The sequence below is a fragment of the Balaenoptera musculus genome, chromosome 18 (genome assembly GCF_009873245.2).
Source record: "Balaenoptera musculus isolate JJ_BM4_2016_0621 chromosome 18, mBalMus1.pri.v3, whole genome shotgun sequence".
In the NCBI taxonomy this organism is placed as follows: domain Eukaryota; kingdom Metazoa; phylum Chordata; class Mammalia; order Artiodactyla; family Balaenopteridae; genus Balaenoptera; species Balaenoptera musculus.
The window spans coordinates 16,869,430-16,897,357 of NC_045802.1; the positions used below are offsets into that span (position 1 = coordinate 16,869,430).

The following is a 27,928-nucleotide window of genomic DNA, read 5'->3' on the forward strand; positions in this document are numbered from 1 at the left end:
AAAGTTATAAATGAAAGAGGAGACAGTATAACTGATATCATAGATACACAAAGCATTGTTAAGAAGCTGCTATGAAAAATTATGTGCCAACAAACTGTACAATCTAAAAGAAATGGAAAAATTCTTAGGAACATACAACCTAACAAGAATAAATCATAAAGAAATAGAAAATGTGAACAGACCAATTAGGTAGGGAGATTGACTTGGTAATTAAAAATCTTCCAACAAAGAAAACCCCCGAAACAGATGGTTTCATTAATGAATTTTAACAAACATTTAAAGAAGAATGAATGTGAATCCTCAACCTCTTCCAAAAAAGTGAAAAAAAGGGGACACTCCCAAACTCATTTTATAAGGCCAGCATTACCCTGACACCAAAACCAGAAACAGACACTACAAGAAAGGAAAACTACAAGCCATATCCCTAATGAATACTGATGTAAAAATTCTCATTAAAACACTAGCAAAGATGGCAGAGTGGGAGGACACGGAGTTCCTGTCTCCCCATAACTAGGGCACTTACCAGACGCTGGTGGGGGACCCTGATGCCCAAAGAGACGGGAGGAACCCCTGAGCGACCAAGTAGGACATGGCGGGGGAGAAGCGGGTAGGAGAAGTGGAGGCCAGATGGGACCAGTGCCCCTGAAGGGTGGCTGGGAGAGGGGAGGAGTTCCCATGCCTGGAGGGACCCTTGGGGGCTCAGAGGATCAGGGAGGAGCATGGCTAGCGTTTCTCCTGCCCAATCGGGCCCCAGGAAGCCTACTGGGCTCCTGGACCTGGTCCTCTGTCCTCCGAGGCCCCCTCTGGCCGCATGGGTCCTAGGGGCGTAGGAAGGAGCAAGGAGGGGAAAAGAGGAGGAGAGGCGGATGTGAGGGAGACCCTCCAGGACTGGAGGATCAGGGGACATGTGGCGGGCATTTCCCCCACCCATTCTGGCCCCAGGAAGCCTGTTGGGCTTCCAGGCCTGGTCCCCTGCCTTCTGGGGCCCCCTCCAACCACAAAAGTCCTAGGGGCATAAGAGTGGGGGGGAAGAAGAGGAGAGGCCAATGGCGAGGGACCCTCCAGGATCGGAGGATTGGGGGGAATGTGCTTAGCGTTTCCCCTGCCCACTTGGGCCAAGGGAGCCTGCTGGGGTCCCGGACCTGTTCCTCTGCCCTCCGAGGCCAGAGGCACTCCTGGGCCCCTCTGGCTGTGCTGAGCCTAAGCCCCGCCCCCACCCCAGGGCTTTTCCGGCCCTGTGAGTCCTAAACATAGGCCCTGTCCCCACCTAAACCCCACCCCCCACAGCCAAGGCCCTTCCTGGCTTTCTTTTTTTCCCCTCTTTTTTGCTACTATGGTTCTGTTTTACCTTCCAGTTGTTGTTTCATCTATATATATATTTTTCTAACATATCTGTTAGTTTTCTAATCTTATTTTATTTTTTACTCTTTATTATTGTTCTGCTCTTTTTTTTTTTTTTTTTTTTGCTGCCCCGCATGGCTTGCGGGATCTTGGTTAACAAGCTGGGGGTCACGCCTGAACTCCTGTGGTGGGAGCTCCAACTCTGAACCACTGGACTAACAGAGAACCTCAGACCCCAGGGAATATTCATCGGAGTGAGGTCTCCTGGAGGTCCTCATCTCGGCACCAAGACCCGGCTCTACCCAACAGCCTACAAACTCCAGTGCTGGAAGCCTCAGGTCAAACAACCAGTAAGAGAGGAACACAATCCCACCTAAAAAAAAAAAAAAAAATGAGATGACAAAATAATATGTCACAGATGAAGGAGCAAGGTAAAAACCTACAAGATCAAATAAATGAAGAGGAAATAGGCAACATACCTGAAAAAGAATTCAGAGTAATGATAGTAAAGATGATCCAGAATCTCAGAAATAGAATGGAGGCACGGATTGAGAAAATAGAAGAAATGTTTAACAAAGATCTAGAAGAACTAAAGAACAAACAAAGAGATGAACAACACAATAACTGAAATGAAAAATACACTAGAAGGAATCAGTAAAAGAATAACTGAGGCAGAAGAATGAATAAGTGAGCTGGAAGACAGAATGGTGGAAATAACTGCCAAGGAGCGAATAAAGAAAAAAGAATGAAAAGAATTGAAGACAATCTCAGAGACCTTTGGGACAACACGAAATGCACCAACATTCGAATTATAGGGGTCTCAGAAGAAGAAGAGAAAAAGAAAAGGTCTGAGAAAATATTCGAAGAGATTATAGTAGAAAACTTCATTAACACGGGAAAAGAAATAGCCACCCAAGTCGAGGAAGCACAGAGAGTCCCATACAGGATAAACCCTAGGAGAAACACACCAAGACACATATTACTCAAACTAACAAAAATTAAATTCAAAGCAAAAATATTAAAAACAGCAAGGGAAAAGCAAAAAATAACATATAAGGGAATCTCCATAAGGTTATCAGCTGATTTTTCAGCAGAAACTCTGCAGGCCAGAAGGGAGTGGCAGGATATACTTAAAGTGATGAAAAAGAGGAACCTACAACCAAGATTACTTCTACCAGCAAGGATCTCATTCAGATTTGATGGAGAAATCAAAAGCTTTACAGACAAGCAAAAGCTACGAGAATTCAGCACCACTGAACCAGCTTTACAACAAATGCTAAAGGAACTTCTCTAGGCAGGAAACACAAGAAAAGGAAAAGACCTACAATAACAAACCCAAAACAATTAAGAAAATGGTAATAGGAACATACATATCAATAATTATCTTAAATGTAAATGGATTAAATGCTCCAACCAAAAGACACAGACTGGCTGAATGGATACGAAAACAAGACCCATATATATGCTGTCTACGAGAAACCCACTTCAGACCTAGGGACACATACAGACTGAAAGTGAAGGGATGGAAAAAGATATTCCATGCAAATGGAAATCAAAAGAAAGCTGGAGTAGCAATACTCGTATCAGATAAAATACTTTGAAATAAAGACTGTTACAAGAAATAAGGAAGGACACCACATAATGATCAAGGGATCAATCCAGGAACAAGAAGCAACAATTATAAATATTTATGCACCCAACACAGAAGCACCTCAATACATAAGGCAAATGTTAACAACCATGAAAGGAGAAATCAACAGTAACACAATAACAGTAGGGGACTTTAACACGCCAGTTAAACCAATGGACAAATCATCCAAACAGAAAATAAATAAGGAAACACAAGCTTTAAATGACACAACAGACCAGATAAATTTAATTGATATTTATAAGACATTTGACCTGAAAGTGGCAGAATACACTTTCTTCTCAAGTGCACACAGAACATGCTCCTGGAAAGATCACATCTTGGATCACAAATCAAGCTTCAGTAAATTTAAGAAAACTGAAATCATATCAAGCATCTTTTCCGGCCACAATGCTATGAGATTAGAAATCAATTACAGGAAAAAAACTGCAAAAAACACAAATACATGGAGGCTAAGCAATATGTGACTAAATGACCAGTGGATCACTAAAGAAATCAAAGAGGAAATCAGAAAATACCTAGAGACAAGTGACAATGAAAACAGAATGATCCAAAATCTATGGGACACAGCAAAATCAGTTCTAAGAGGGAAGTTTATAGCAATACAATCTTACCTCAAGAAACAAGAAAAATCTCAAACAACCTAACCTTACACCTAAAGCAACTAGAGAAAGTAGAACAAACAAAACCCAAAGTTAGTAGAAGGAAAGAAATCATAAAGATCAGAGCAGAAATCAATGAACTAGAGATAAAGAAAACAATAGCAAAGATCAATGAAACTAGAAGCTGCTTCTTTGAGACAATAAACCATATTGAAAAACCTTTAGGCAGACTCGTCAAGAAAAAAAGGGGGAGGACTCAAATCAACAAAATTAGAAATGAAAAAGGAGAAGTTACAATGGACACCACGGAAATACAAAGGATCATAAGAGATTACTATAAGCAGCTATATGCCAATAAAATGGACAACTTATAAGAAATGGACAAATCCCTAGAAGTGTACAACCTTCCAAGACTGAACCAGGAAAAAGTAGAAAATATGAACAGACCAATCACAAGTACTGAAATGGAAACTGTGATTAAAAATCTTCCAACAAACAAAAGTCCAGGACCAGATGACTTCACAGACAAATTCTATCAAACATTTAGAGAAGAATTAACACCTATCCTTCTCAAACTATTCCAAAAAATTGCTGAGAGAGGAACACTTCCAAATTCGTTCTACAAGGCCACCATCACCCTGATACCAAAACCAGACAAAGATATCACCAAAAAAGAAAATCACAGAACAATATCACTGATGAACATAGATGCAAAAATCCTCAACAAAATACTAGCAAACAGAATCTGACAACACATTAAAAGAATCATACACCAAGTGGGATTTATCCCAGGAAGGCAAGGATTCTTCAATATATGCAAATCAATCAATGTGATATTCCATATTAACAAATAAAGGAATAAAAACCATATGATCATCTCAATGGATACAGAAAAAGCTTTTGACAAAATTCAACACCCATTTATGATAAAAACTCTCCAGAAAATGGGCATAGGAGGGAACCTACCTCAACATAAAAAGGCCATATATGACAAACCCACAGCAAACATCATTCTCAATGGTGAAAAACCGAAAGCATTTCCACTAAGAACGGAACAAGACAAGGATGTCCACTCTCGCCATTCTTATTCAACATAGTTTTGAAAGTCCTAGCCACGGCAGTCAGAGAAGAAAAAGAAATAAAAGGAATCCAAATTGGAAAAGAAGTAAAACTGTCACTGTTTGCAGATGACATGATACTATACATAGAGAATCCTAAAGATGCTACCAGAAAACTACTAGAGCTAATCAATGAATTTGGTAAGGTCACAGGATACAAAATTAATACACAGAAATCTCTTGCATTCCTATATACTAACAACAAAGAATCAGAAAGAGAAATTAAGGAAACAATCCCATTTACCATCACAACAAAAAGAATAAAACACCTAGGAATAAACCTACCTAAGGAGGTAAAAGACCTGTACTCACAAAACTATAAGACACTGATGAAAGAAATCAAAGATGACACCAACAGATGGAGAGATATACTATGTTCTTGGATTGGAAGAATCACTATTGTGAGAATGACTATACTACCCAAAGCAATCTACAGATTCAATGCAATCCCTATCAAATTACCAATGGCATTTTTCACAGAATTAGAACAAAAATTTTACAAGTTGTATGAAAACACAAAAGACACAGAATAGCCAAAGCAATCTTGAGATAGAAAAACGGAGCTGAAGGAATCAGGCTCCCTGACTTCAGACTATACTACAAAGCTATAGTCATCAAAACAGAATGGTACTTGCACAAAAACAGAAATATAGGTCAATGGAAGAGGATAGAAAGCCCAGAGATAAACCCATGCACATATGGTCACCTAATTTATGACAAAAGAGGTAAGAACATACAATGGAGAAAAGACAGCCTCTTCAATAAGTGGTGCTAGGTAAACTGGACAGCTACATGTTAGAGAATGAAATTAGAACACTACCTAACACCATACACAAAAATAAACTCAAAATGGATTAAAGACCTAAATGTAAGTCCGGACACTATAAACCTCTTAGAGGAAAACATAGGAAAAACACTCTTTGACATAAACCACAGCAAGATCTTTTTTGACCCACCTCCTAGAGTAATGAAAATAAAGACAAAAATAAACAAAGTGACCTAATGAAACTTAAGAGCTTTTGTACAACAAAGGAAACCATAAACAAGATGAAGATAACCCTTGGAATGGGAGAAAATATTTGCAAAGGAAGCAACGGACAAAGATTAATCTCCAAAATATACAAACAGCTCATGGAGCTCAATATCAAAAAAGCAAACAACCCAATTTAGAAATGGGCAGAAGACCTAAATAGACATTTCTCCAAAGAAGACATACAGATGGCCAAGAGGCACATGAAAAGATGCTCAACATCACTAATTATTAGAGAAATGTAATCAAAACTACATTGAGGTATCACCTCATACCAGTCCGAATAACCATCATCAAAAAGTCTACAAATAATAAATGCTAGAGAGGGTGTGGAGAAAGGGGAACCCTCCTATACCATGGGCGGGAATGTAAATTGGTGCAGCCACTATGGAAAACAGAATGGAGGTTCCTTAAAAAACTAAAAATAGAACTACCATATGACCCAGCAATCCTACTACTGGACATATATACTGAGAAAACCATAATTCAAAAGGACACATGTACCCCAATATTCATTGCAATACTATTTACAGTAGCCAGGACATGGAAACAACCTAAATGTCCAATGACAGATGAATGGATAAAGAAGATGTGGTACATATATACAATGGACTATTACTCAGCCATGAAAAGGAATGAAATTGGGTCATCTGTAGCGATGTGGATGGACCTAGAGTCACTCATACAGAGTGAAGTAAGCCAGAAAGAGAAAAACAAATATCGTATATTAATGCATATATGTGGAATCCAGAAAAATGGTACAGATGAACCTATTTGCAGGGCAGGAATAGAGACACAGACGTAGAGAACCAACATGTGTACACAGAGGGGGAAGGGGAGGGTGGGACAAATCGGGAGATGAGGATTGACATATATACACTACCATGTGTAAAACAGATAGCTGGGGGAACATGTTATACAGCACAGGAAGCTCAGGTCAGTGCTCTGTGACAACCTAGATGGATGGGATGGGGGTGGGGTGGGAGGGAGGTCCAAGGCAGGGGATATAGGTATACATATAGCTGACTCACTTCACTGTACAGAAACTAAGACAACATTGTAAAGCAATTATACTCCAATAAAAAAAAAAAACACTAGCAAACCAAATTCAGCAGCACATTAAAAGGATCATTCACTATGATTAAGTGAGATTTGTCCAGGATGCAAGGATGGTTCAATGCATGGAAGTTAATCAATATGATACATCACATTAATAGAATGAAAGAAATATCAAATGATAATCTCAATAGATGCAGAAAAAGAATTTGACAAAATTCAACATCAGTTCATGTTAAAAATTCTTAACAAATTAGGTATAGAGGGAACATACCTCAACATAACAAAGGCCGTATATAACACGCCACAGCTAACATCATACTGGTGAAAGGTTGAAAACTTTTCTTCTAAGATTGGAAACAGGACCATGCTTCCCTCTCTCACCACTCCAATTCAACACAGTACAGGAGTCTTAGCCAAAGCAATCAGGCAAGAAAAAGATAAAAGCCATCAGCATTGGAAAGGAAGGCGTAAAATGGTCTCTATTTGCAGATGACATGATTTTATATATAAAAAGTCATAAAAACGTCACCGGAAAACTATTAGAGCTAACCAGTGAATTCATTAAAGTTGCAGGATACAAAAGTAACATACAAAACATCAGTAGCTCTTCTGTATCCTAACAATAAATTATCTGAAAAGGAAATAAAGAAAACAATCTCATTTACAATAGCATCAAAAACAATACAATACTCAGTAATAAAAACAATACTCAGTAATAAATTTAACCAAAGAGGTGAAAGTTCTGTACACTGAAAACTGCAAGACACTGATGAAAGAAACTGAAGGAGGCACAGATGAATGGAAAGGTATCCCATGTTCAGGGATTGGAAGAACTAATATTGTTAAAATGTTCATACTACCCAAAGACATCTATAGATTCAATCCAATCCCTATTAAGATTCCAACAGCGTTTTTTTTTTTTATAGAAATGGAAAAAAAATTCTAAAATTTATCTGGGACCACAAAAGACCCAGAATACCCAAAGCAATCCTGAGAAAGAAAAACAAATCTGGAGTCATCACACTTCTTGATTTCAAGCTGTATTATAAAGCTATAGTAATCAAAACAGTATGGTACTGCCATAAAAACACATGCATAGACCAATGGAACAAAAGATGCTCTGTTATGGTGGTAAGAAGAGTAATATTTTTAAAAAATCTCTAATTTCCAAAAATATTTTGGGTAATTTGGTTTGATTACTTTCTAATAAAAATATAATAACAACTTTAAAAATGAAAACATCAAACTAAAAAACTAATAATAGAACTACCATATGACCCAGCAATTCCACTCCTGGTATATATCCAAAAAACCCAGAAACACTAATTTGAAAAGATATGCACCCCAATGTTCATAGCAGAATTATTCACAATTGCCAAGATATGAAAGCAACCTAAGTGTCCATCAACAGATAAATGGATAAACAAGATGCAGTATATATATACAATGGACTACTACTCAGCCATAAAAGAGAAAGAAATTTTGCCATTTGCAGCAACATGGATGAACTTGGAGGGCATTATGCTAAGTGAAATAGAAACAGAAAGGCACTATATGATATCACTTACATGTGGAATCTAAAAAATAAAACAAAGTAGTGAATATAACAAAAAAGAAGCAGACTCACAGATATAGAGAATAGACTGGTGGTTACCAGTGGGGAGAAGGAAGTGGGGAGGGGCAACATAGGGGTAGGGAATTAAGAGGTATAAACTATTAGGTATAAAATAGGCTACAAGGATATACTGTACAACACAGAAAATATAGCCAATATTTTATAAGTATAAATGAAGTATATAACCTTTCAAAATTGTGAATCACTATATTGTACACCTGTAATTTATATAATACTGTATATCAACCATACGTCAATAAAAAAGGATGCCTAATTGGAAGCTAACAAAAAATATATTAACACAAGAGGAAAATTCAGTGGAAATTAAAATGGTTTTTTGGCCCAGTGTTTGAAGGTTCAGCCAACCACTCAGAGCTGTCCGAATAGGATGTGGTCTTGATCGGTGGGATCTAGAGACCCAACTCCTAACTGCTGGCTTCCAGAAGGCTTCTGCTATGGTCTTCCTGTTTTCCCAGCCCTGGAGGGAGGCGCCCCTCCGGAGCACACCCTCTGCACCCCACTTTGCTGTACCACAGCTTGCACGTCACACTCCGTGGAATGTTCTGGGATCAGTCATGAACTTGGAGCACAGGGCTCTATTGTTCATCTTCGTCCATCTCCAGTACCATGTCTGACTGAGAGGAGATATTCAAAGTGTTTGCTGACTTGACCAGCTCCGCAAAGTGCTGGACCGTCCCCTTCCGTTGCAGTTTACCTACAGGCACCACGCGGTCGGCCTGCAGGGGACCGGCCCTACCTGCTGGTAGTCGCTTGCTACACGCAGAAACAGCAGCCCTTTCTTCCAGGTCCACCACCAAACCAAACCCCTTTGGAAGCAGAGCCCTGGCCAGACCAAACTAAATAAGCTAAGTGAGACAAGTGAGACAGGCAGGCCACAGGGGAAAGCTGCTCTAAGATTGAGAGGAGAAAACACTGACTAAAATTCTTCATTTTCCTTCCTCTGCCTCAAAGATCTGATTCCCAGTCCTGCCAAGGTCTATAATCATAGTTCACTTCCTTTTTTAACCTAAAAGCAAATTACTCTTCCTTCCAGGCCTGAAAGAGCTATGATGTCACTTACACATTCTGCGGGAACAGCAAACTCAGACGATGCTCCGGGAAATTATTTTCTAGGGGTGACTTTCAGCCAGCCTGGGCAATCTGCACAGATAAAACAACCCAGTGCAGGCAACGCAGCTGACTGAAAACAGCAATTTTCTTCAGAGTCTGGACTGGGAGCCAAAACCCCAGGGCGGGTGTAGCAAGCTGGCGTGCCCAGTGGCCTCCCATTCATTCAAACCCCTCCCTGCCTGCACGTGTGCATGCCCCGCCCCTCGGGTCACTGCACCTGCCCTGAGAACGCCAGAGACCAAGGGGGAGGAGGGACAAGCTAACGTGTACTGAGTAGCTGCTGGGCATTGCACTTGGGGCTTGGGGCTGGGAACAGGATACAAACAGTTTCAGGAAGCTCTGAGCTCATCTTAGGGACACCTCTTGTGACTTGTACTCTTTTTTTTCTTTTAATTGAGATATAATTGACATATAGCATTATATTCGTTTCAGGTGTGCAACAACGATTCAATGCATGTAGTTTAAATTGCGAATGATCATCACAATATTGTGACTTGTACTCTTGATGTTCTGTCCTGAGCCTGCTACTAGGTACGGTTATAATAATTTTTAAAAAGGGAATGTGCCCCAGGCAGTGCTTATCAAACATGAATTGACAACTGGGTAGTCCTGCTTAGAATATCCTGAGCCCAGTGCACATGTAGAGAGGATGCTACAGGCCTCAGCACCTGGGAGCTGGTTAGAAATGCAGGATCTCGGGCCCCACCCTGGACCTCCTAGATCCGAGTTTCTGGAGGTGGAGCCCAGGGATCTGTGATTTTCAGGTCTGCTGAAGCTTGAGAGGTGCCGGCAGAGGGAACGCCCAGGTCCCGGCCGTGTTCCTCGGAAAAGAATAGGGAAGAGCATGTGGGACTTCCCTGGTGGCACAGTGATTAGGAATCCACCTGCCAATGCAGGGGACACAGGTTCGAGCCCTGGTCCAGGAAGATCCCACATGCCACAGAGCAACTAAACCCGTGCGCCACAACTACTGAGCCTGCGCTCTAGAGCCCACAAGCCACGACTACTGAGCCTGCGTGTCACAACTACTGAGACTGCGTGTCACAACTACTGAGACTGCGTGTCACAACTACTGAAGCTGGCTCGCCTAGAGCCCGTGCTCCGCAACAAGAGAAGCCACTGCAATGAGAAGCCCGCGCACCGCAACGAAGAGTAGCCCCCGCTCGCCGCAACTAGAGAAAGCCCGCGCGCAGCAACGAAGACCCAACGCAGCCAATAAATAAATAAATAAATAAATTTATTTAAAAAAAATAGGGAACAGCACAGCCAGCATGGGTTCCTGAGTCAAATGTCGCCAGTTTCGCTCCCAGTCTCACCATTTGCTGTTGGTAATCCTGGGCATGGCAGTTACTGATCTACATCTCCGGGTGTGCGTCTGCAGGATGGGGGTACGAGTGGTCCCCGGCTGGTAGACGCGCTGAGAGGGTTCAGTAAGGAAGGTATTAGAGTGCACTTAGCCTACAGTGTGGCAGCTCCTAAGCAAGCAATCAATATTCACTATCACACCATTATTATTTCTTGGGTAAACTCTTCCCTGCATAAGCTCCTCCCCAGACAAGAAGCTGACCAACTGGAGACGGTCTGTGTCCGTTTCTGGCAGCTAGAAGCAGAGGTGCCCAGCCTGCAGGGGGGACAGTGTTACACTGTCGCGTGTGTCGTCTGGCCTTCCCAGAGATGCTGGCTGAGCCACCCCTTACTCTCCCACCTCTCCTGGGAGCAGAGAGGCTCAGCGGGAGAAGGGCCCCTGTCAGCATGGCCACTGCTCTCTCTGGGGCCCCCAGCCTGACGTGAGGGGTGGGGGGAGGCCACCCGCTCATCCTCTTTGCCCCCTGCCCTGCGTTTAGCACCGGAGTCCCCCTTGCCATCAGCCAGCAGGCACTGTGGCCCAAGGAGTCCTCCCACGGGCGCCTCCTCCGGGCCCTGGTCACTCTTCCTCTCCCTGTTTCTCACCACCAGCCAGGGCTCTCCCCCTGCTCAACCCGCCTCCGTGGGCCTGCCCGGAACAGCCCCAAGTCCCCACCTCTCTCCCCTTCTGTCTCCTTTTTTAAAAAAAATTCGTTCAACACTGAGTGTCTAATGTGTGCCAGACACCGTTAGAGGCACTAGGGACCCAACGGTGGGCAAACCAGGGGAAGTCCCTGCCCTCCAGGTGCTCAGGTTCTGGTGGGAGGGACGGGCAAGCCTCCATTCGGTCAACATGCAGTCGGTTAAAGGGCATGGTGCCATGGGGAAAAGGCAAGCAGGGCAGGGGCACGGCTGCTGGCATGTCCGTGTGTGCGGGAACAGGAGAGGGAGGTGCTCTTCCCGCTGCGGCCGGGGAAGGCCTCGCTAGGGAGGGGACACGGAGCAGAGACCTGACGAGGTGGGGGAGAAGGAACAGCCACGTGGCCAGCTGGATGGTGGGCAGAGGGACAGAGCAGACACAGGATGTTCTGAAGGGTCAAGGGTGAGGCCAGGGTGGCTGGGACAGAGTGATGGGAGAAGAGCAGAGCAGGGAGGCAACCTACCACTGCGAGGAAACTGCTTTATACTGCACGAGAGATGGGACAGGTAGCCCCTGGGGGTTCTGAGCACAGGAGTCACATGATCTGGCTTATGTTCTAGAAGGACCTTCTAGCTGTCCAGTGGAGAAGTAAGGTAACTGGTCAGGAGGCTATCTGGGAGCTACTTCAGGTGGGGTGGGCAGGGAAGGCATCTCTGAAACCTGACTGATGAGAAGGAACCAACCATGTGGAGATCCTGGAGGAGATCATTCCAGGCAGTAGGTGCAAAGGTTCTGAGGCAGGAATGAGTTTGCTGCGTCTGAGGAAGAGAAAGCAGGCCAACGTGGAAGGCACAGAGGGAGCAGGAGGGAGAGAAGTGCGAGATAAAGCCAGAGAGGTGAGCCGCTGATGGAAAGCCTTGGGCCTTGGTGAACATCTAGAAGGGCTGCCAGAGAATGGGAACCCTTTGGAGAGTTAATTTTGAGAGACATGATATGATGTACCTTTTATGATGATGCACATGAACACATGCATACAAGTTGTGCTTGGGATCCAAGGACAGCACGTTAAGAATTTCTGCTGTAGAGTCTAGATCTGGAGTGTGTCGGGTGAAGCGTCAATGCCTCACTTCAGCATTTGCTCAATTCTTTCCAACCATCACCCTCTTTATCGCCTAGTGCAGAATATGGTGTACCGTACCCCGCAAACAAAGAGCAAGCCTCTCTCTGCTTTCTTAAAAAACATGTCCCATCCTCATACGTTGCTGGTGGAAACGTAAAATGGCACAGCCACTACAGAAAACAGTATGGTAGTTCCTCTCCTCAAAAAATTAAACATACACTTACCATGTGACCCAGCAATTGCACCTCTGGGTACAAACCCAGAAGAAGTAAAAGCAGGGACCCAAAGAGGTATTTGCACACCCATGTTCACAGCAGCATTATTCACAACAGCCCAAAGATGGAAGTGCCTCACCTGTCCATCAACGGGTGAATGGCTAAACAAAATGTGGCACGTTCATAACAGAATATTATTCAGATTTAAAAAGGAAGGAAATCTGACACAGGCTACAACTTGGATGAACCTTGAGGACATGATGCTAAGTGAAATAAGCCAGTCACGAAAAGACAAATACTGTATGATCACACTTATATGAGATTCCTAGAGCAGTCAAGCTCATAGAGACAGAAGGTAGAATGGTGGTTGCCAGGGGCCGGAGGGAGGGGGTATGAGGAGTTATTGTTTAATGGGGACAGAGTTCCAGTTTTGCAGGATGAAAAGAGTTCTGGAGATGGACGGTGGTGACGGTTGCACTATGATGTGATGAGTGTAGTTAACACTGCTGAACCATACATTTTTAAATGGTTAAGACAGTAAATTTTATCATTATGTGTATTTTACCACAATTAAAAATTTTTTAAAAGTCTCTGAAGCCCACTCAGTCCCTCAATTGCATCCTCATTAGCACCCGTCTCCCTGTCCTCACAGCGCTGATGGCCCCAGGATTCCGGGACTGACTGTCTAGACAATCTCCTCGCTGGGTGAAGAAGACAAGTAAACGAGCTGGTGTGAATGAAATCTTAAAAGCTCTCCAGTGAAGACAGTCCTCGAGACTGAACCTGGCAGCCCTTTCAACTGGTAACAATTTTGCGTGTCAGGATTTCTTGTCTTTTAAATGCTACTTAAAACCTTTTGTTTAAGCCAGTTCCCTGTTCTGCCTTATGAGGATGCGAAGGACAGCTGGTGACCACCCTCTATGGAAGAAGTCTTCCAAAGGCTTAGACATCATTGTTAAATTACCTCACCTCTTCAAAGACATGGAGTGACCTGCTTTCCACATTTTTCCAGCCTAAAATTGCAGCTGCATTCTCTTTGTGAAACTGACCTTTGGGTCCTCAACTGTGCTTCTCTGTGTTTGGATGGACCCCAAATCACTTCTTAAGGAGTTTGGCCTTGCCCATGGCACTCCTGTGGAAGACCTCCAAGGGAGGCGGTGCCCTATCATTGAGGCCTGTGTCCTTGTCAGGCTCCTTAGAGCTCCCTAAGGAGATATCAACAGGGCTTCCCTGGTGGCGCAGTGGTTAAGAATCCGCCTGCCAATGCAGGGGACATGGGTTCGAGCCCTGGTCCAGGAAGATACCACATGCCGCGGAGCAACTAAGCCCGTGCACCACAGCTACTGAACCTGTGCTCTAGAGCCCGTGAGCCACAACTACTGAAGCCTGCGTGCCTAGAGCCCGCGCTCTACAACAAGAGAAGCCACTGCAATGAGAAGCCCGCGCACCACAACGAAGAGTAGCCCCCGCTCGCCGCAACTAGAGAAAGCCCGTGAGCAGCAACAAAGACCCAATGCAGCCAAAAATAAATAAATAAATAAAATAAATTTATTAAACAAAAAAAAAAAGAAGACATCAACATACAACCCAGCTTGGCTGAGTCGCAAGACATATGACTCCATCCTTTACCAGCTACGTGGCACAGGTGTACTCCAGGGACTCGGCTGGAAAGAAACAAGCCAAGCCCACTGTCCCTCGCGATCTACCAAAAGCTTAGCTGAGAGAAACACATTTGGGGAGATTCTCTGAAGGTGTATCCCTCCCTCTGGGATTCAGCCAAGGCCCCAGAAGCTGCAGGCAGGGACCACCTTGTTTTGCCCAGCCTCCCTTTGTGCAGTGGCTTTGCTGCACGACACTTGGCTGGGCACCCTGCCCTCCGTGTAAGAAAGCCTTGCGAGGCCTCGATGCAGCTGTTCTAGGGCACAGTTGAGGGCGGGCTGCCGACACCTCACTGGACATGAGAAGGTGGGAGCAACGCTGCTTCCAGGACGCAGAACCTGGAATAGTTGTGCCTCTGAAGCATAGTTTATTTTTGCCTCATGGATTCTAAATTGTATCACTTTCCATTCTGTTTTTGCTGCTGGAGAACTCAAAATCAAAATTGGGGCCTATTTCTGGAAGAATGCTGTCCAACAGAACTTTCTGCAATGATGGAAATGTTCTGTATGTGTGCTAACCAGTATGGTAGCCACCAGCCACGTGGAGCTACTGAGGACTTGAAATGTTCTAGTGAGACTGAGGAACTGAATTTTTTATTTTAATTCACTTAAATGTTAAATTTAAATGGCCACATGTGGCTAGTGGCTACCAGTTAAACAGCACAGCACTCAGATAGGAAATGACATGCACTTCGGATGTCATACTTGGCTTACCTTACTTTCCTATTATTATTTTTCCTCTACTTCAAGTCCCTTTGGTATCTAATTATTTTTATTAATCTTTCTTGTATGATCTATATCTTTGTCAGCCAACCTAAGTCTTTTTATAAAAAAAAGTGGGAGCTACCTATAAATACAAAAACACTCCCAGATAACACAGCCACGTTCCCAACTTTTCTGACCAGGTACTCCTTCCCCCCACTTTTGTGAAATACAGAGTAATTAATATGTTCATTTAAGGGAAGGGAGTCCCAGGAATGGGGGAAGAGAAGACTTCTCTTCTGTTTCTATGTTCTGTTTCTTCATCTGGGTGTTGCTTATGCAAATGTTCAATTTGTGAAAATTCACTGAGCATATATTTGTGATGTGCACTTTTCCTTGTGTATATCATTTATATTATTCTTCAATAAAAAGTAAAGAGAAATGTATAAAGAGAACTTATTATGTTCAAAGTACAGTGTCAGTTTACTTCTAGTTCGTGTAACACAGATCTTGGCTATAGAAAGCTGTAGTTTCGATCATCAAGCATTAATGCAAATTTCTAAGATGCATTTTCTAGAGGGATCTTGGGCAACATCTGATGCTGGCAACTCCCCACCCACCTCCTCTCTGCCTTTTTCCCCTGAATCAGGCAATGCCAAGAAAGGAGAGGTGAGTTTGAGGAGGTAGAAGGCTTTCCTTCCATCTAATCAGATCTTAGTTAAAAACATTTCCAAATTCTTATAAGAGGCTGGGTAGCTCCCAGAAACAAACCTCTCAGCTTTTCTCCTCCAGAGGAATTAAATGGCTGGAGGAGGTCTCTGAAATACGGAATGTTAACTCGATGGGGCAGGATGAAGAACTGAAATGCAATCTATATTTTAAGAAAGCAACTAGAAACTACCCAACCAAGATTGCCTTCAACGTATAACTGCACCCAATGGAACAAAAGCATGTAAGTTGAAAATGAAACATGGGAAACACACTGCTAAGGAGAATGTAAAAAAAAAAAAAAAAAAAAAAAAAAAAAAAAAGGCGTTCTCTCAACTGTGTCCCTCCCTCCACGACCAAAATATCTTAGTTTTGCTAAAGAATGAAGTATAAATTTTTACTTTTAAAAGTAATTTAAAGAGGTGGGCAGGCGTATCTCTCATGCTAGAGCAGAGGACTGCTTTCTGCAGTGATGCAGTAAATAGTAACCTGTTCAAACAGCCATAATCAAGAACTGTGAGGGGACTATTAGTCATTTCTGCCCACATTAATTTAGCTCTTTGGCATATTACTATTTTGAACAAAGGCCCAAATTCCTGAGACCCCATGATACAAATCTTTTTCTCTTACTCTTTTCTCTCTTGGATGCTCTAAATTCAAAAGCCTGCACCCATACAGATTGTACAGCCATTTAAATCTGTGGCTTTTCTTTGAAATATTCTTTCAATGATTCCTTTGAGTGGAGTTCAGGCCAAGCTTTCCTACTTTATTCTTTCATTTACATTGTTACAGGGATTGAGAGAGCAAAAAATATTCTAAATACTGCAAAAAGGAAAAAGTCCCTCAGAAACAATCACATTCATTTTGATCTTTTAGTATAAACAAAATCCTTTCATTAATTTTTACTTACACAACTGCATTGTTTTGCATAAAAAACTGGCAGTCTTCAAACACAGAAGAAAACTTTTCTCACATTTCAAAAGGGATTATAAAACTGACACCACAGAAATACAAAAGATCATAAGAGATAACTACAAGCAACTATATGCCAATAAAATGGACAACCTAGAAAAATGGACAAATTCTTAGAAAGGTACCATCTCCCAAGACTGAACCAGGAATAGAAAATATGAACAGGCCAATCACAAGTACTGAAATTGAAACTGTGATTAAAAAACTCTCAACAGCAGAAACTAACACACCATTGTAAAGCAATTATACTCCAACAAAGATGTTAAAAAAAAACCCAAAAAACTCTCAACAAACAAAAGTCCAGGACCAGATGGCTTCACAGATGAATTCTATCAAACATTTAGAGAAGAGTTAACACCTATCCTTCTGAAACTCTTCCAAAAAGCTGCAGAGGAAGGAACACTCCCAAACTCATTCTATGAGGCCACCATCACCCTGATACCAAAACCAGACAAAGATACCACACAAAAAAAGAAAATTATCGGCCAATATTACTGATGAACATAGACGCAAAAATCCTCAACAAAATACTAGCAAACCTAATCCAACAATAAAATAAAAGGATCATACACCATGATCAAGTGGGATTTACCCCAGGGATGCAAGGATTTTTCAATATCCACAAATTGATCAGTGTGATACACCACATCAACAAACTGATGAATAAAAACCATATGATCATCTCAATAGATGCAGAAAAACCTTTTGACAAAATTCAACACCCATTTATGGTAAAAACTTTATAGAAAGTGGACACAGAGGGAACCTACCTCAACATAATAAAGGCCATATATGACAAATCCACAGCAAACATCATTCTCAATGGTGAAAAGCTGAAAACATTTCCTCTAAGATCAGGAACAAGACAAGGATATCCACTCTTGCCACTTTTATTCAACATAGGTTTGGAAGTCCTAGCCATGGCCATCAGAGAAGAAATAAAAGGAACCCAAACTTTTGGGTTTGAAGAAAGAAGTAGAACTGTCACTGTTTCCAGATGACATGATACTATACACAGAAAAGATGCTACCAGAAAACTACTAGTGCTCATCAATGAATCTGGTGAAGTTACAGGATACAAAATTAATATACAGAAATCTGTTGCATTTCTGTACACTAACAACAAAATATCAGAAAGAGAAATTAAGGGAACAATCCCATTTACCATGGCATCAAAAAGAATAAAATACCTAGGAATAAACCTATCTAAGGAGGCAAAAGATCTGTACTCCAAAAAGTATAAGATGCTGATGAAAGAAATCGAAGATGACACAAACAGATGGAAAGATATACCATGTTCTTGGATTGGAAGAATGAATATCGTCAAAATGACTATACTACCCAAGGTAATTTACAGATTCAACACAATCCCTATCAAATTACCAATGGAATTTTTTTTGCAGATCTAGAACAACAAAATCTTAAAATTTGTATGGAAACACAAAAGACCCTGAATAGCCAAAGCAATCTTAAGAAAGAAAAAGGGAGCTGGAGGAATCAGGCTCCCTGACTTCAGACTATACTATGAAGCTACAGTAATCAAAACAGTATGGTACTGGCACAAAGACAGATTTATAGATCAATGGAACAGGATAGAAAACCCAGAAATAAACCCATGCACCTATGGTCAATTAATCTATGACAAAGGAGTCAAGAATATACAGTGGAGAAAAGACAGTCTCTTCAATAAGTGGTGCTGGGAAAACTGGACAGCCACATGTAAAAGAATGAAATTAGAACACTCTCTAACACCATAAACAAAAATAACCCTCAAAATGGATTAAAAACCTAAATGTAAGACCGGATACTATAAAACCCTTCGAGGAAAACATAGGCAGAACACTCTTTGACATAAATTGTAGCAATATCTTTTTGGATCCACCTCCTAGAGTAATGAAAATGAAAACAAAAATAAACAAATGGGACCTAATAAAAACTCAAAAGCTTCTGCACAAAAAAAACTACCATAAACAAAATGAAAAGACAACCCACAGAATGGGAGAAAATATTTGCAAACAGTGTGACCAACAGGGGATTAATCTCCAAAATATACAAACAGCTCATGTAGCTCAATATCAAAAAAACAAACAACCCAATCAAAAAATGGGCAGGAGATCTAAATAGACATTTTTCCAAAGAAGACGTACAGATGGCCAAAAAGCACATGAAAAGATGCTCAGCATCGCTAATTATTAGAGAAATGCAAATCAAACTACAATGAGGTATCACCTCACACCGGTCAGAATGGCCATCATCAAAAAGTCTAACATACAATAAATGCTGGAGAAGGTGTGGAGAAAAGGGAACCCTCCTACACTGTTGGTGGGAATGTAAATTGGTACAACCACTATGGAGAACAGTATGGAAGTTCCTTAAAAAACTAAAAACAGAGCTACTATATGATCCAGCAATCCCACTCTGGGGTATATACCCTGAGAAAACCATAATTTGAAAAGATACTTGCACTCCAATGTTCATTGCAGCACCATTTACAATAGCCAAGACATGGAAGCAACCTAAGTGTCCGTGGACAGAGGAATGGGTAAAGAAGATATGGCACATATATACAATGGAATATTACTCAGACACAGAAAAGAATGAAATAATGCCATTTGCAGCAACATGGATGGATCTAGAGATTATCATACTAAGTGAAGTAAGTCAGAGAAAGACAAATATCATATGATATCACTTATATGTGGAATCTAAAAAAAATGACACAAATGAACTTATTTACAAAACAGACACAGACTCACAGACTTTGAAAACAAACTTACGGTTACCAAAGGGGAAAGGTGGGTGGGTGGGAGGGATAAATTAGGAGGTTGGGATTAACATATACACACTGCTATACATAAAATAGATAATCAACAAGAACCTATTGTATAGCACAGGGAACTCTACTCAATACTCTGTAATAACCTATATGGGAAAATAATCTGAAAAAGAATATATATATGTATAACTGAATCACTTTGCTGTACACCTGCAACTAACACAACACTGTAAATCAACTATACTCCAATATAAAATAAAAATTAAAAAATAAAACAAATGCTAGCTAGCATTTAGTTCAGTGAATAATAAAGCAATATTATTTCTTATTTGCATAGTTCAAAGGGAAATCAGAAAATTATCTAGTTCCTCTAAATCGTAAATATCTCAAGGTGACCTTTTTGACTTGAGCCATGTGGCCTGGCTGTACTTTGAGCCAGGTGTCTGTCATGTGCCAAATTCTCACTTCATTTTGCAATATGTGGATTATAGTTCTGATGTTTAATGCCCAAACCAACAAAAACTATGAAACTTTACCTGTGATTCAAGTAAATACAATCAGCACCTTTCAAGACAATGTCCCTGAACTTGCTATCAACTTTCTCCTCTCAGGTAGCCGTATGTGAAAACTGAGACACCAGAGGCAGAGGTGTTTCAGAAAGGCAAAATCCTATATGCCTGGAACGGATTTACCTGTTAATTCTAGAAAGCCTGGGTCTTGAAAGCATTTATCAGGTAGGGTAGGTATAGGACCTTCTTAAATCTGTATGCTGAACTTTGAATTCTAGAGTATAACTAATGACGTCTAAAGAGTTTGGGACGATCGCTGGAAGGATGGGAGGAGAAATGGGTCCAGTAATTGAGCCAAGACATTAACCACGGAAGCAACAGAACAGTCTACTGCATCCACTTCCTTCCATGTATTCACTCCCCCTTCCTAAGCTGAATGAAAGAAGCTCCAAAGGCATCACATACTCCTTTAAAACACCAAGAAAGTCATTTCCATTGATCACTGAATTTGAACCACCTATTGCCCAGTAGCAGAAGGGTGGAAGGGTAGAAGTGGTGGGGGGGGAGGCACCAGAGCGACGAAGAAAACAGGTATCTTCTCTACTGAACGTCAACATATTTTACAATTGTCATAGATGGGTTTTCCTGAAGTTCCTTTGTGGAAGTGAAGAATTCAATGGTAAAAACTCCCTACTTGTGAGGGAGCAGATTAAGGAATCTTTAATACCAAATTCCCTGGGATATCAGCTCATTCTAAATCCCCGGGAGCCACAAGCATTTAGTGGACGCTCAAACAGGTGGGTGAAGAGGCGCTAGAGGAACCGGCCGTTGCTTGCCTGGGGCACATGGCCACGGCAGCTAAGTGAAAACTGTTTAATTAGAGTATGGACACCTTGACTTGGTCTACGAGCCAGACAGAGGGTCACTGATCTCTCTTTTTTCTTAACTCATTGTTCTGTAACAGATACTAACCAGGGTTTCTGACAGAACCAATTCACTTGTTTCTCTGTTCTCCCCAAGTGGAGATAGACACAGACAGACAGACTTCCCCCAGGGTACCTGCAGAAGGATCTTGTTCCCATCGTGGTCCTCCGTCTGCCAGCGTCCCTCACTGATGGGCCTGCAGGGGTTGGGCAAGAGAGGCACCAGCTCGCCAATGTCCTTGACTCGGAACTCCAGCACGGAGGAATCAGTGGGGACCGGGGTCTGGTCACAGGGCAGTCTCTTCAGGGAGAACTGGATGTCCACATCCAGACTGGAGAAAATGGGGAAGATGCAGAAGTCCGTTTTCCTCTGGCTGGGGCTCCGCCTGAGTATCAGCTCGTAGAACTTGAGGATGTCGGCGTAGTTGTCATGGCGACAGTAGATGGTGAAGCGCACGATTTCCTTGCCGTAGTGCACAGGCCGGATGGCCCACAGCGGTGTCCCAGGGGCCAGAGTGAAGAACTCCTGGCTGCAGGGCAGGTAGGGCAGAAACCTGCTAGGCACGCGCTCCGTGTGGTGATGGCGCCAGGGCGGCCGCTGCAGCGTGCGGTGCAGCTGCAGGATCTGCTCCTCGCCGTACTCCTCCTGCAGGAAGAGGACCACCGCCAGGGCTGGCTGCGCCACCTTGGGGGCCTTCCTCCGCCGCCGGGACGCCCTCCTTTCAGAGACCCTGAACAGCTGGAGGTCTGGGTGGATCCAAGCCAAGACCTTGTCGATGGCCTCCTGCAGGGGTCGGGATTCCCCTGGGTCTGCGATTATGTGGATGCTGACCAAGAAAGGGTCCTGCGCTTCCTCCGCGGAGAGCTCACCTAGCAGCACAAAACAAAACCCAAGAAACAAAGGGTGACTATTTCATTGAGGGGTCCCGTGATAACACGCAAGGCCTCGGGCAGGAAGAGAAGCTAAATTTTAACTGAACGGACTCCTTGAATGTTTTGAAATTCTGATCCCAAGTTCATGTGCAAATACTACTGTTGCAGCACCCTAGCAGCCCCAGACTCAAGAACTATTACTCACACTGGTTCCCAAGCTGGGCGCTGTCAGGACAACCTTGGTGCGGTGCTTCATCAGGTTGAGTGTATTTTCTATTGAACAGCACAGAGTCAAGTCTCCGTGGGTTTGGAAGGGATAACAGGGCCATTAGGGAAGATGCTGTAGCACTAAGTGAACACCATTGAGAATTTCCTCAGGTAACTGCAGTGCCTTCCCCCACGAATGGTCCCTATATCATTCACTTCTTTGGTTTGCTTATTTCATTGGTTTATTCATCGGTTTGTCCATTCATTTAACATTTATGGAATCCTTTCTTCACCAGGCACTTACTCTAATTGACACATCAAGCCCTGGCTGGTGAGGCATCCTGCCAACTGTGTCCTGATGGTAGGGTGGCCGGGTGGTGACCATCTTGCTGCTCGAGACGCAGGGAAGAACGACCCAGCGGGGAGGGGGGCGAGCACCGTGTGGTTGCTGTCAGAGCTTCCAGGGGCTGTGGTTAGGGGTGGGGTGACGCATGGTCAGACATCACTGCCCGTGTCCTGCTGCCTTTTGGGCCCCTCCTCAGGCCACGTCCACCCAGAAGCCCACACGTCCTGATTGGGTCACTTCCCCTCCCCGTGTCCTCTGGCAGAATAGCGAATTGCAAGTGTGAAGGTGACCATTTACCTTGGCAACCTTCCCCCATGGGGTGAACAGTTTGCCAGTCACATTGGCATATTTCTACTTTAAAAATATTCAGCGTATTTCATCAAGTAACCTGATAAAAGTCTTGTTCTTGTTCATGATGGCTCCTCTTGCATTTATTTAAGTTGTATGACCATCCAAGGGAAATCAAGGAAACTTTAAGTCTATTGTGACTTGGAGGGCAAGATTCATCTAGAATCTAGACCTGTCTCCACACACATGCCTCACGATGTCTGCTAGGGTATCAGGCATAGGGCGATGATGGGGTCGGTAACGTTTGAGAAGCATGATGTGCTTTTAGGAGCCATCACCTTGATCAGTTTGCAGGAGGAAAGGTGATTTTTTTGTAGTTAAACAAGACATTCCAAGTGGGTTTACAGGTACATTTCATCACAGGCACCTATGATAACATGGTCTTCATTTTGCTGGAGCAAAACCTGTCTGAATTTTCATTCGAACCCTGACTGTTAAATATCTCACTTGGGGACAGTTAGCTCAGTTTCTTGTTGCCTTCTTTCTCCTTCACTCATTCACCCACACATTTCTTGAGCAATCAATATGTACCAGGCACTGGGAGACAAGGAAGCTGGCACCATGACTACGGGGGAGTCCATTTACATAGACTCTGGCGTGACTAGTGTCCCCTTAGAGTTGTACAGTGTATGACCTGCAGAGCCACAGGCAGCAGCCATAAGCCACAAAAGAGAACTTCATGACTTAGCAGGAAACACCGACATAAAGATTAAAATTCAATCTGATGTAAGTCTATAGGAAATATGATAGAGTAGCATCTTAAGTGGAGGGGAGATTCTAAAGTCACCATGACATAAACATTTACTATAGACACTATTACCGCTGATAGTCCCTTGAATTTCCAGTATAGGACTGGAAGGTCCTGATTTGCAACAAGACCACACGTCCAGATAGATGTTCCTTTGGTTGAACAGCAGATGAAATAAAGGCTTGCTGCCTGGCTGTTGTAAAAGAAGAGTCTTGCATCATTAAACACTAGACCCCCGCTCAGTAGGCTGTGCCTTTTACGCTACAAGAGGCTTTTGGGAGCTGAAGAGGATTCTGAAACCAAAGGATGACTAAGGTAACAGCAAAGTCAAGTCTCAGTACTCCCACAATCACGGAGTAGAATGGTGGGTGGAATTATTCAAGCTCTGCCTCTCTTTCTCTCTCTGGCTGAGCATGTATTCTCGAATTGCTATGAGGTTAAGTATGAGCATGATGCAAATTCAGTTTACTACCACATCACAAAGGAAGGAGCAATTTTTTCTCCAGGGGGCTTCTGAGAGGGCTTTCTGGAAGATGCTCCAGGTGAACTGGGTCTTGAAGGGTCAATGATATCTCACTTACAATAACCTCAAATATGGGGGAGATCACTGCAGCAGGAAGAGGGAAGACTGTTTATGAAGGCACAGAACTGTGCGAAAAACAAGCACATTTGGAAAGGGGTGGTGAGTAATTCTGAAACATGGCAACAGATACAGCAGGAAAAATGGATTGGAGCCAAGCTGTACAGGGCTTCAGCTCAATTTGGCAGTGATAAGGGGCAGTGGAAATTTTTAATAAAGGGATGCTGGGATCAAGTCAGGGGCGGTTGGTTCTAGGCAAAGCAAGAAGTTAGAAGATGAGTGAAGAGTCTAGGTCAGGATAACAAGGACGTGGGAGATTGCATTATTGGCCCTGGTTCTTTATCTTACCCTGTCACCTTGCTCTCTGCCATGCGGCTTAGTAGTTCCTTCCACTAAATGGCTGTAGTGCATTTCCCCACCCTTTGACTTCAAATGAGACCATACGCCTGGCTTTGGCCAACAGAAATAGTGGCACGTGTTTTGGCTTGTTTCTTGTGCTTCTAACGTTTCCATGAGAAGAACATGCTCGGGCCAGCCCACTGGGGCCAGAAAGGAGTATGAGGGCGACGTGGACCCGAGCCAGCCTAGCTGAGCCAAACCTCCACCAGCCAGGCTCAAGACACGCAAAGACACCCAGCAGATCTTGGTCTGGAACAGCTGACCCAAGACACATGGGAAATGATAAATGACCGCTGTTTTGAGCCACTGCTTGGGGTTGGCTCAAAACACACAGCGACACTTTCAGTGGGTGTACAGAAGAGGGCTAGTCTCACAGGCTATTTAGGAAGCATGTGGAGCCCACAGGCCTGGAGGTAGGAGCAAGAAAAGCAGGAGAGGAATTGATCTTGATGTTTCTGGCTTGAGCAACTCATCTGATGCTGATGCCTAGCTGAGACAGAAAACAGAGGAAGAAGGGCAGGTTTGTGGGGAAAGATAAGGAGACCCGCTTTGGCCATGCTGGCTTGTGATGCCCGACTGACTTCCAGGAGGGATGTCCTGTTGGCAGCTGGACCTGTGTGTTGCTGAGGTGATGTGCTGAACTTAAGGATGGACCAGTTACCTTTCGGCCACATTCCTGCTTTCATACAGTTATCTCGTGTGTGCCCTGTTTTGATTTGAACCAGTGAAAATTCATCTTGGTGGCTTAAAAAACGATTGGAATTCACAGATTATTCTGGTCCTTTTCTTTGCTTGCTCTTTCAGCTCACCTGGCTACTTTCTGTTTCACTGAACACAAGCACCACTATCAGCAGAAGTGAAGTTGAAGCAAGAGTAGTGAAAACACAAACCAATGACATTTCCTGCCAGCCAGTAGCTCCAGTGGTGGCAGGAGGAGATACCACAGTCGCCTACGATGGATATTTCACTTTTCTATGGTGCCCTGATCGCCCACCAGTGGACACGTGATTTCACTAAACACTTGTGAATGCTCACTATAAACGGAAGGTGTAGAAAGGCTTTGAATAATCTGGGGATGAAGACATTCACTTGAGAAAATTACCGATGATTTCTACGAGGGGAAAAAAAGGACATGTGGAGTAGGAAGAGTGTTTGGGAAAAGAAGCTGTCAGCGCATCAGCCGGTCCCATTAAGATCCTAACCCCACACTCAGGGTGTGCGTGGCCATGGACGTGGGGTGATGTTGCTGGGTGACACACGGATGACATTCACTGTGGGCCAGTGTTCTACAGGTACGAGCTCATGGAATACCTCACAACAACCCCAGAAGTCGGGGGTGGGGGGTGGGTCGCTCCCCTTGTCCTCACTTTAGAGAGCAGGATATTGAGGCACAAAGAGGTGAAGGAACCTGCCGAGGGCACAGAGGGAGCGAGTGCGCAGGCACTTGGCTATGGCATGAGGTCTGTGCGCACAGTTCCCCCGCGGCTCTGCACAGAAGTACTTGTTTCCCAGCCGAAGGAGCAGCTATCACCCTCCAGCCATCTCTGGCCACGCTCCTGCTACTTCACCTCTCTCTCCTGCTCTCCTGCCTGCTTCTGATCGGCTGGCTTCTCGGCCACCAATCCAGAGCTTCCTGTCGTGGACACCCCTTTACATCTCTTTCTTCCGGCCCTGGGTCTCCGAGGAAGACTATCCCAGAAACCGCCTCCCTGAGGGCACATGCCCAGGTCTTTGCATGTGAGCGCTGCCCTCAAGGGGAAGTGCAGGGCAGCACTGCAGGTGGGCACAACAGTGACAGAAAAGCAGAAGAGCGACAAGGGAAAGCAGAGGGGTGTGAGAGGCCTGGGCGAGAAGAGGCCCGGGGTAAGTCAGCCTCCGAGTCTCCGAGACGGGGCTGTCAGGGCGCTCAGTCGGCCACCTCTGTGGGCGGCACAAAGGTTTCCCAGGGAGCAGTCACGAAAGCCATGCAGAAGCCTGCACGGCCGAGTGGATGTTTACAGCTTTGCAAAAGGGCAAGATGCCCAGCTTCGGAGCAGGGAGGGGGCTGAAAGGCACTCGACCAAGCACGGCTCACCCGGGATACAGACCTGATCAAGCAAGCAAGAAGGACGAAGACCCGACCCCAGAGCTCCCTCTTCACCGTGCAAACCACAGAGACGTAAGCGGCTAATATCCTGCCCCTGAGAAGAGTCGGGGCAAAGAGTGGTGGCATTAGTACGCTCTGGCCGTCGCCAGCATGTGGCCACTGCATGGGACCCTGAAATAAACAGGCTCAAAGGGGCACAGAATGCAGCTCCCCGCCGTCATCGTCATCGGGTGCTGGGGTTACACACGCCCAGAGCAAACCTGCCTCCGTGGAGCTAGACAGGACGCCAAGTGTTTGAGGGGAAGAAGAGAAAATGTGAATAATTAATTGACAATGAAAAGCCTCTCCGCCTCCCTGGAGGAGCTGAGACGCTGCGACTGTAGGATATGCCTTTATCATATCTATTACACGGCCTCTCAAAGGCCCTCAGAGAGCACCTGTTCAGCTAGGGCAGGACACAGACGCAAACCGGCCAATGGGGGGATCTCCCCAGGGCTGGAGAGAGATGGGAGCTGTTCACAGAGCTTTCCAACTAGCTTATGCTTCCCAAGAGGACAAGGAAGATTCTTTCCCATGTGATCATTTACAAGTAGATTTTCCCTGGATAAGGTAAGACACAAACAACTGTAAGTAAAGCACTGCACCAGTTCAGGCCTTCTATGAGGCAGAAAGTGTATTATTAACCTGAGGATTTGTTCCATTTTCCCCAGTATATCCCTTTTTTTTCGTAAGCGTAACAGAAAATAACTTAGACAATAACAACCATGTATTATGTTATTATTTGTCAGACACTGTCCTAAAAGCTTTACTATATATATTATCTCATTTAATCTTTAAAACACCACCATGCTAAAGGCGTATTCTTTCTCCCCATCTTGCAGGTGAAATGTTAACTGACCCGCCAAAGGCCATTCGGCTGGAGAAGGACGGCGCGTCTGTGCGCCTCACCATGTGCTTTTTCTTGCCTCTTGAGTCCACCATCCTTATAATCATCCTGCCCTGAACCTCAGCCTGCCTGGCTGGGCTCTGAAACTGTGGCTGGGTTCCATCAGGAAATGGGGGTGGGTGATTCTGCCGCAGATGGACTGACCAGTACCCCTGGACAGTTTCTGGCAATCCTTGACCCATGCGGACATCCTAAGTCTGGTGGAGGACAGGGAGGGGACTGAGGTCCTTCTGCTTGTTGACAGATGTCCTGGTCCTCCCACTTGGCTATCTCAATGCTGCCTC

At 43.9% G+C, this 27,928-nt stretch overlaps 1 protein-coding gene and 1 long non-coding RNA gene across 3 annotated transcripts in view; one reads left to right on the forward strand and one right to left on the reverse strand.

Annotated features, from left to right (window-relative positions):
- LOC118884263 overlaps window positions 1-14,095 on the forward strand; it is a 124,310-nt gene extending 110,215 nt beyond the window's left edge. Inside the window, exon 7 of the long non-coding RNA XR_005017244.1 lies at window positions 13,516-14,095. This is a non-coding gene — a long non-coding RNA (uncharacterized LOC118884263). The remainder of the gene's footprint in view (window positions 1-13,515) is intronic.
- The window catches only part of FAM124A (family with sequence similarity 124 member A), a 114,179-nt gene that overhangs the window by 65,787 nt on the left and 20,464 nt on the right, over window positions 1-27,928 (reverse strand). For both annotated transcript variants that reach the window (XM_036831794.1, XM_036831795.1), the window contains exon 3: window positions 21,248-21,981. In XM_036831794.1, the coding sequence (XP_036687689.1) occupies window positions 21,248-21,981 (734 nt within the window). The remainder of the gene's footprint in view (window positions 1-21,247; window positions 21,982-27,928) is intronic.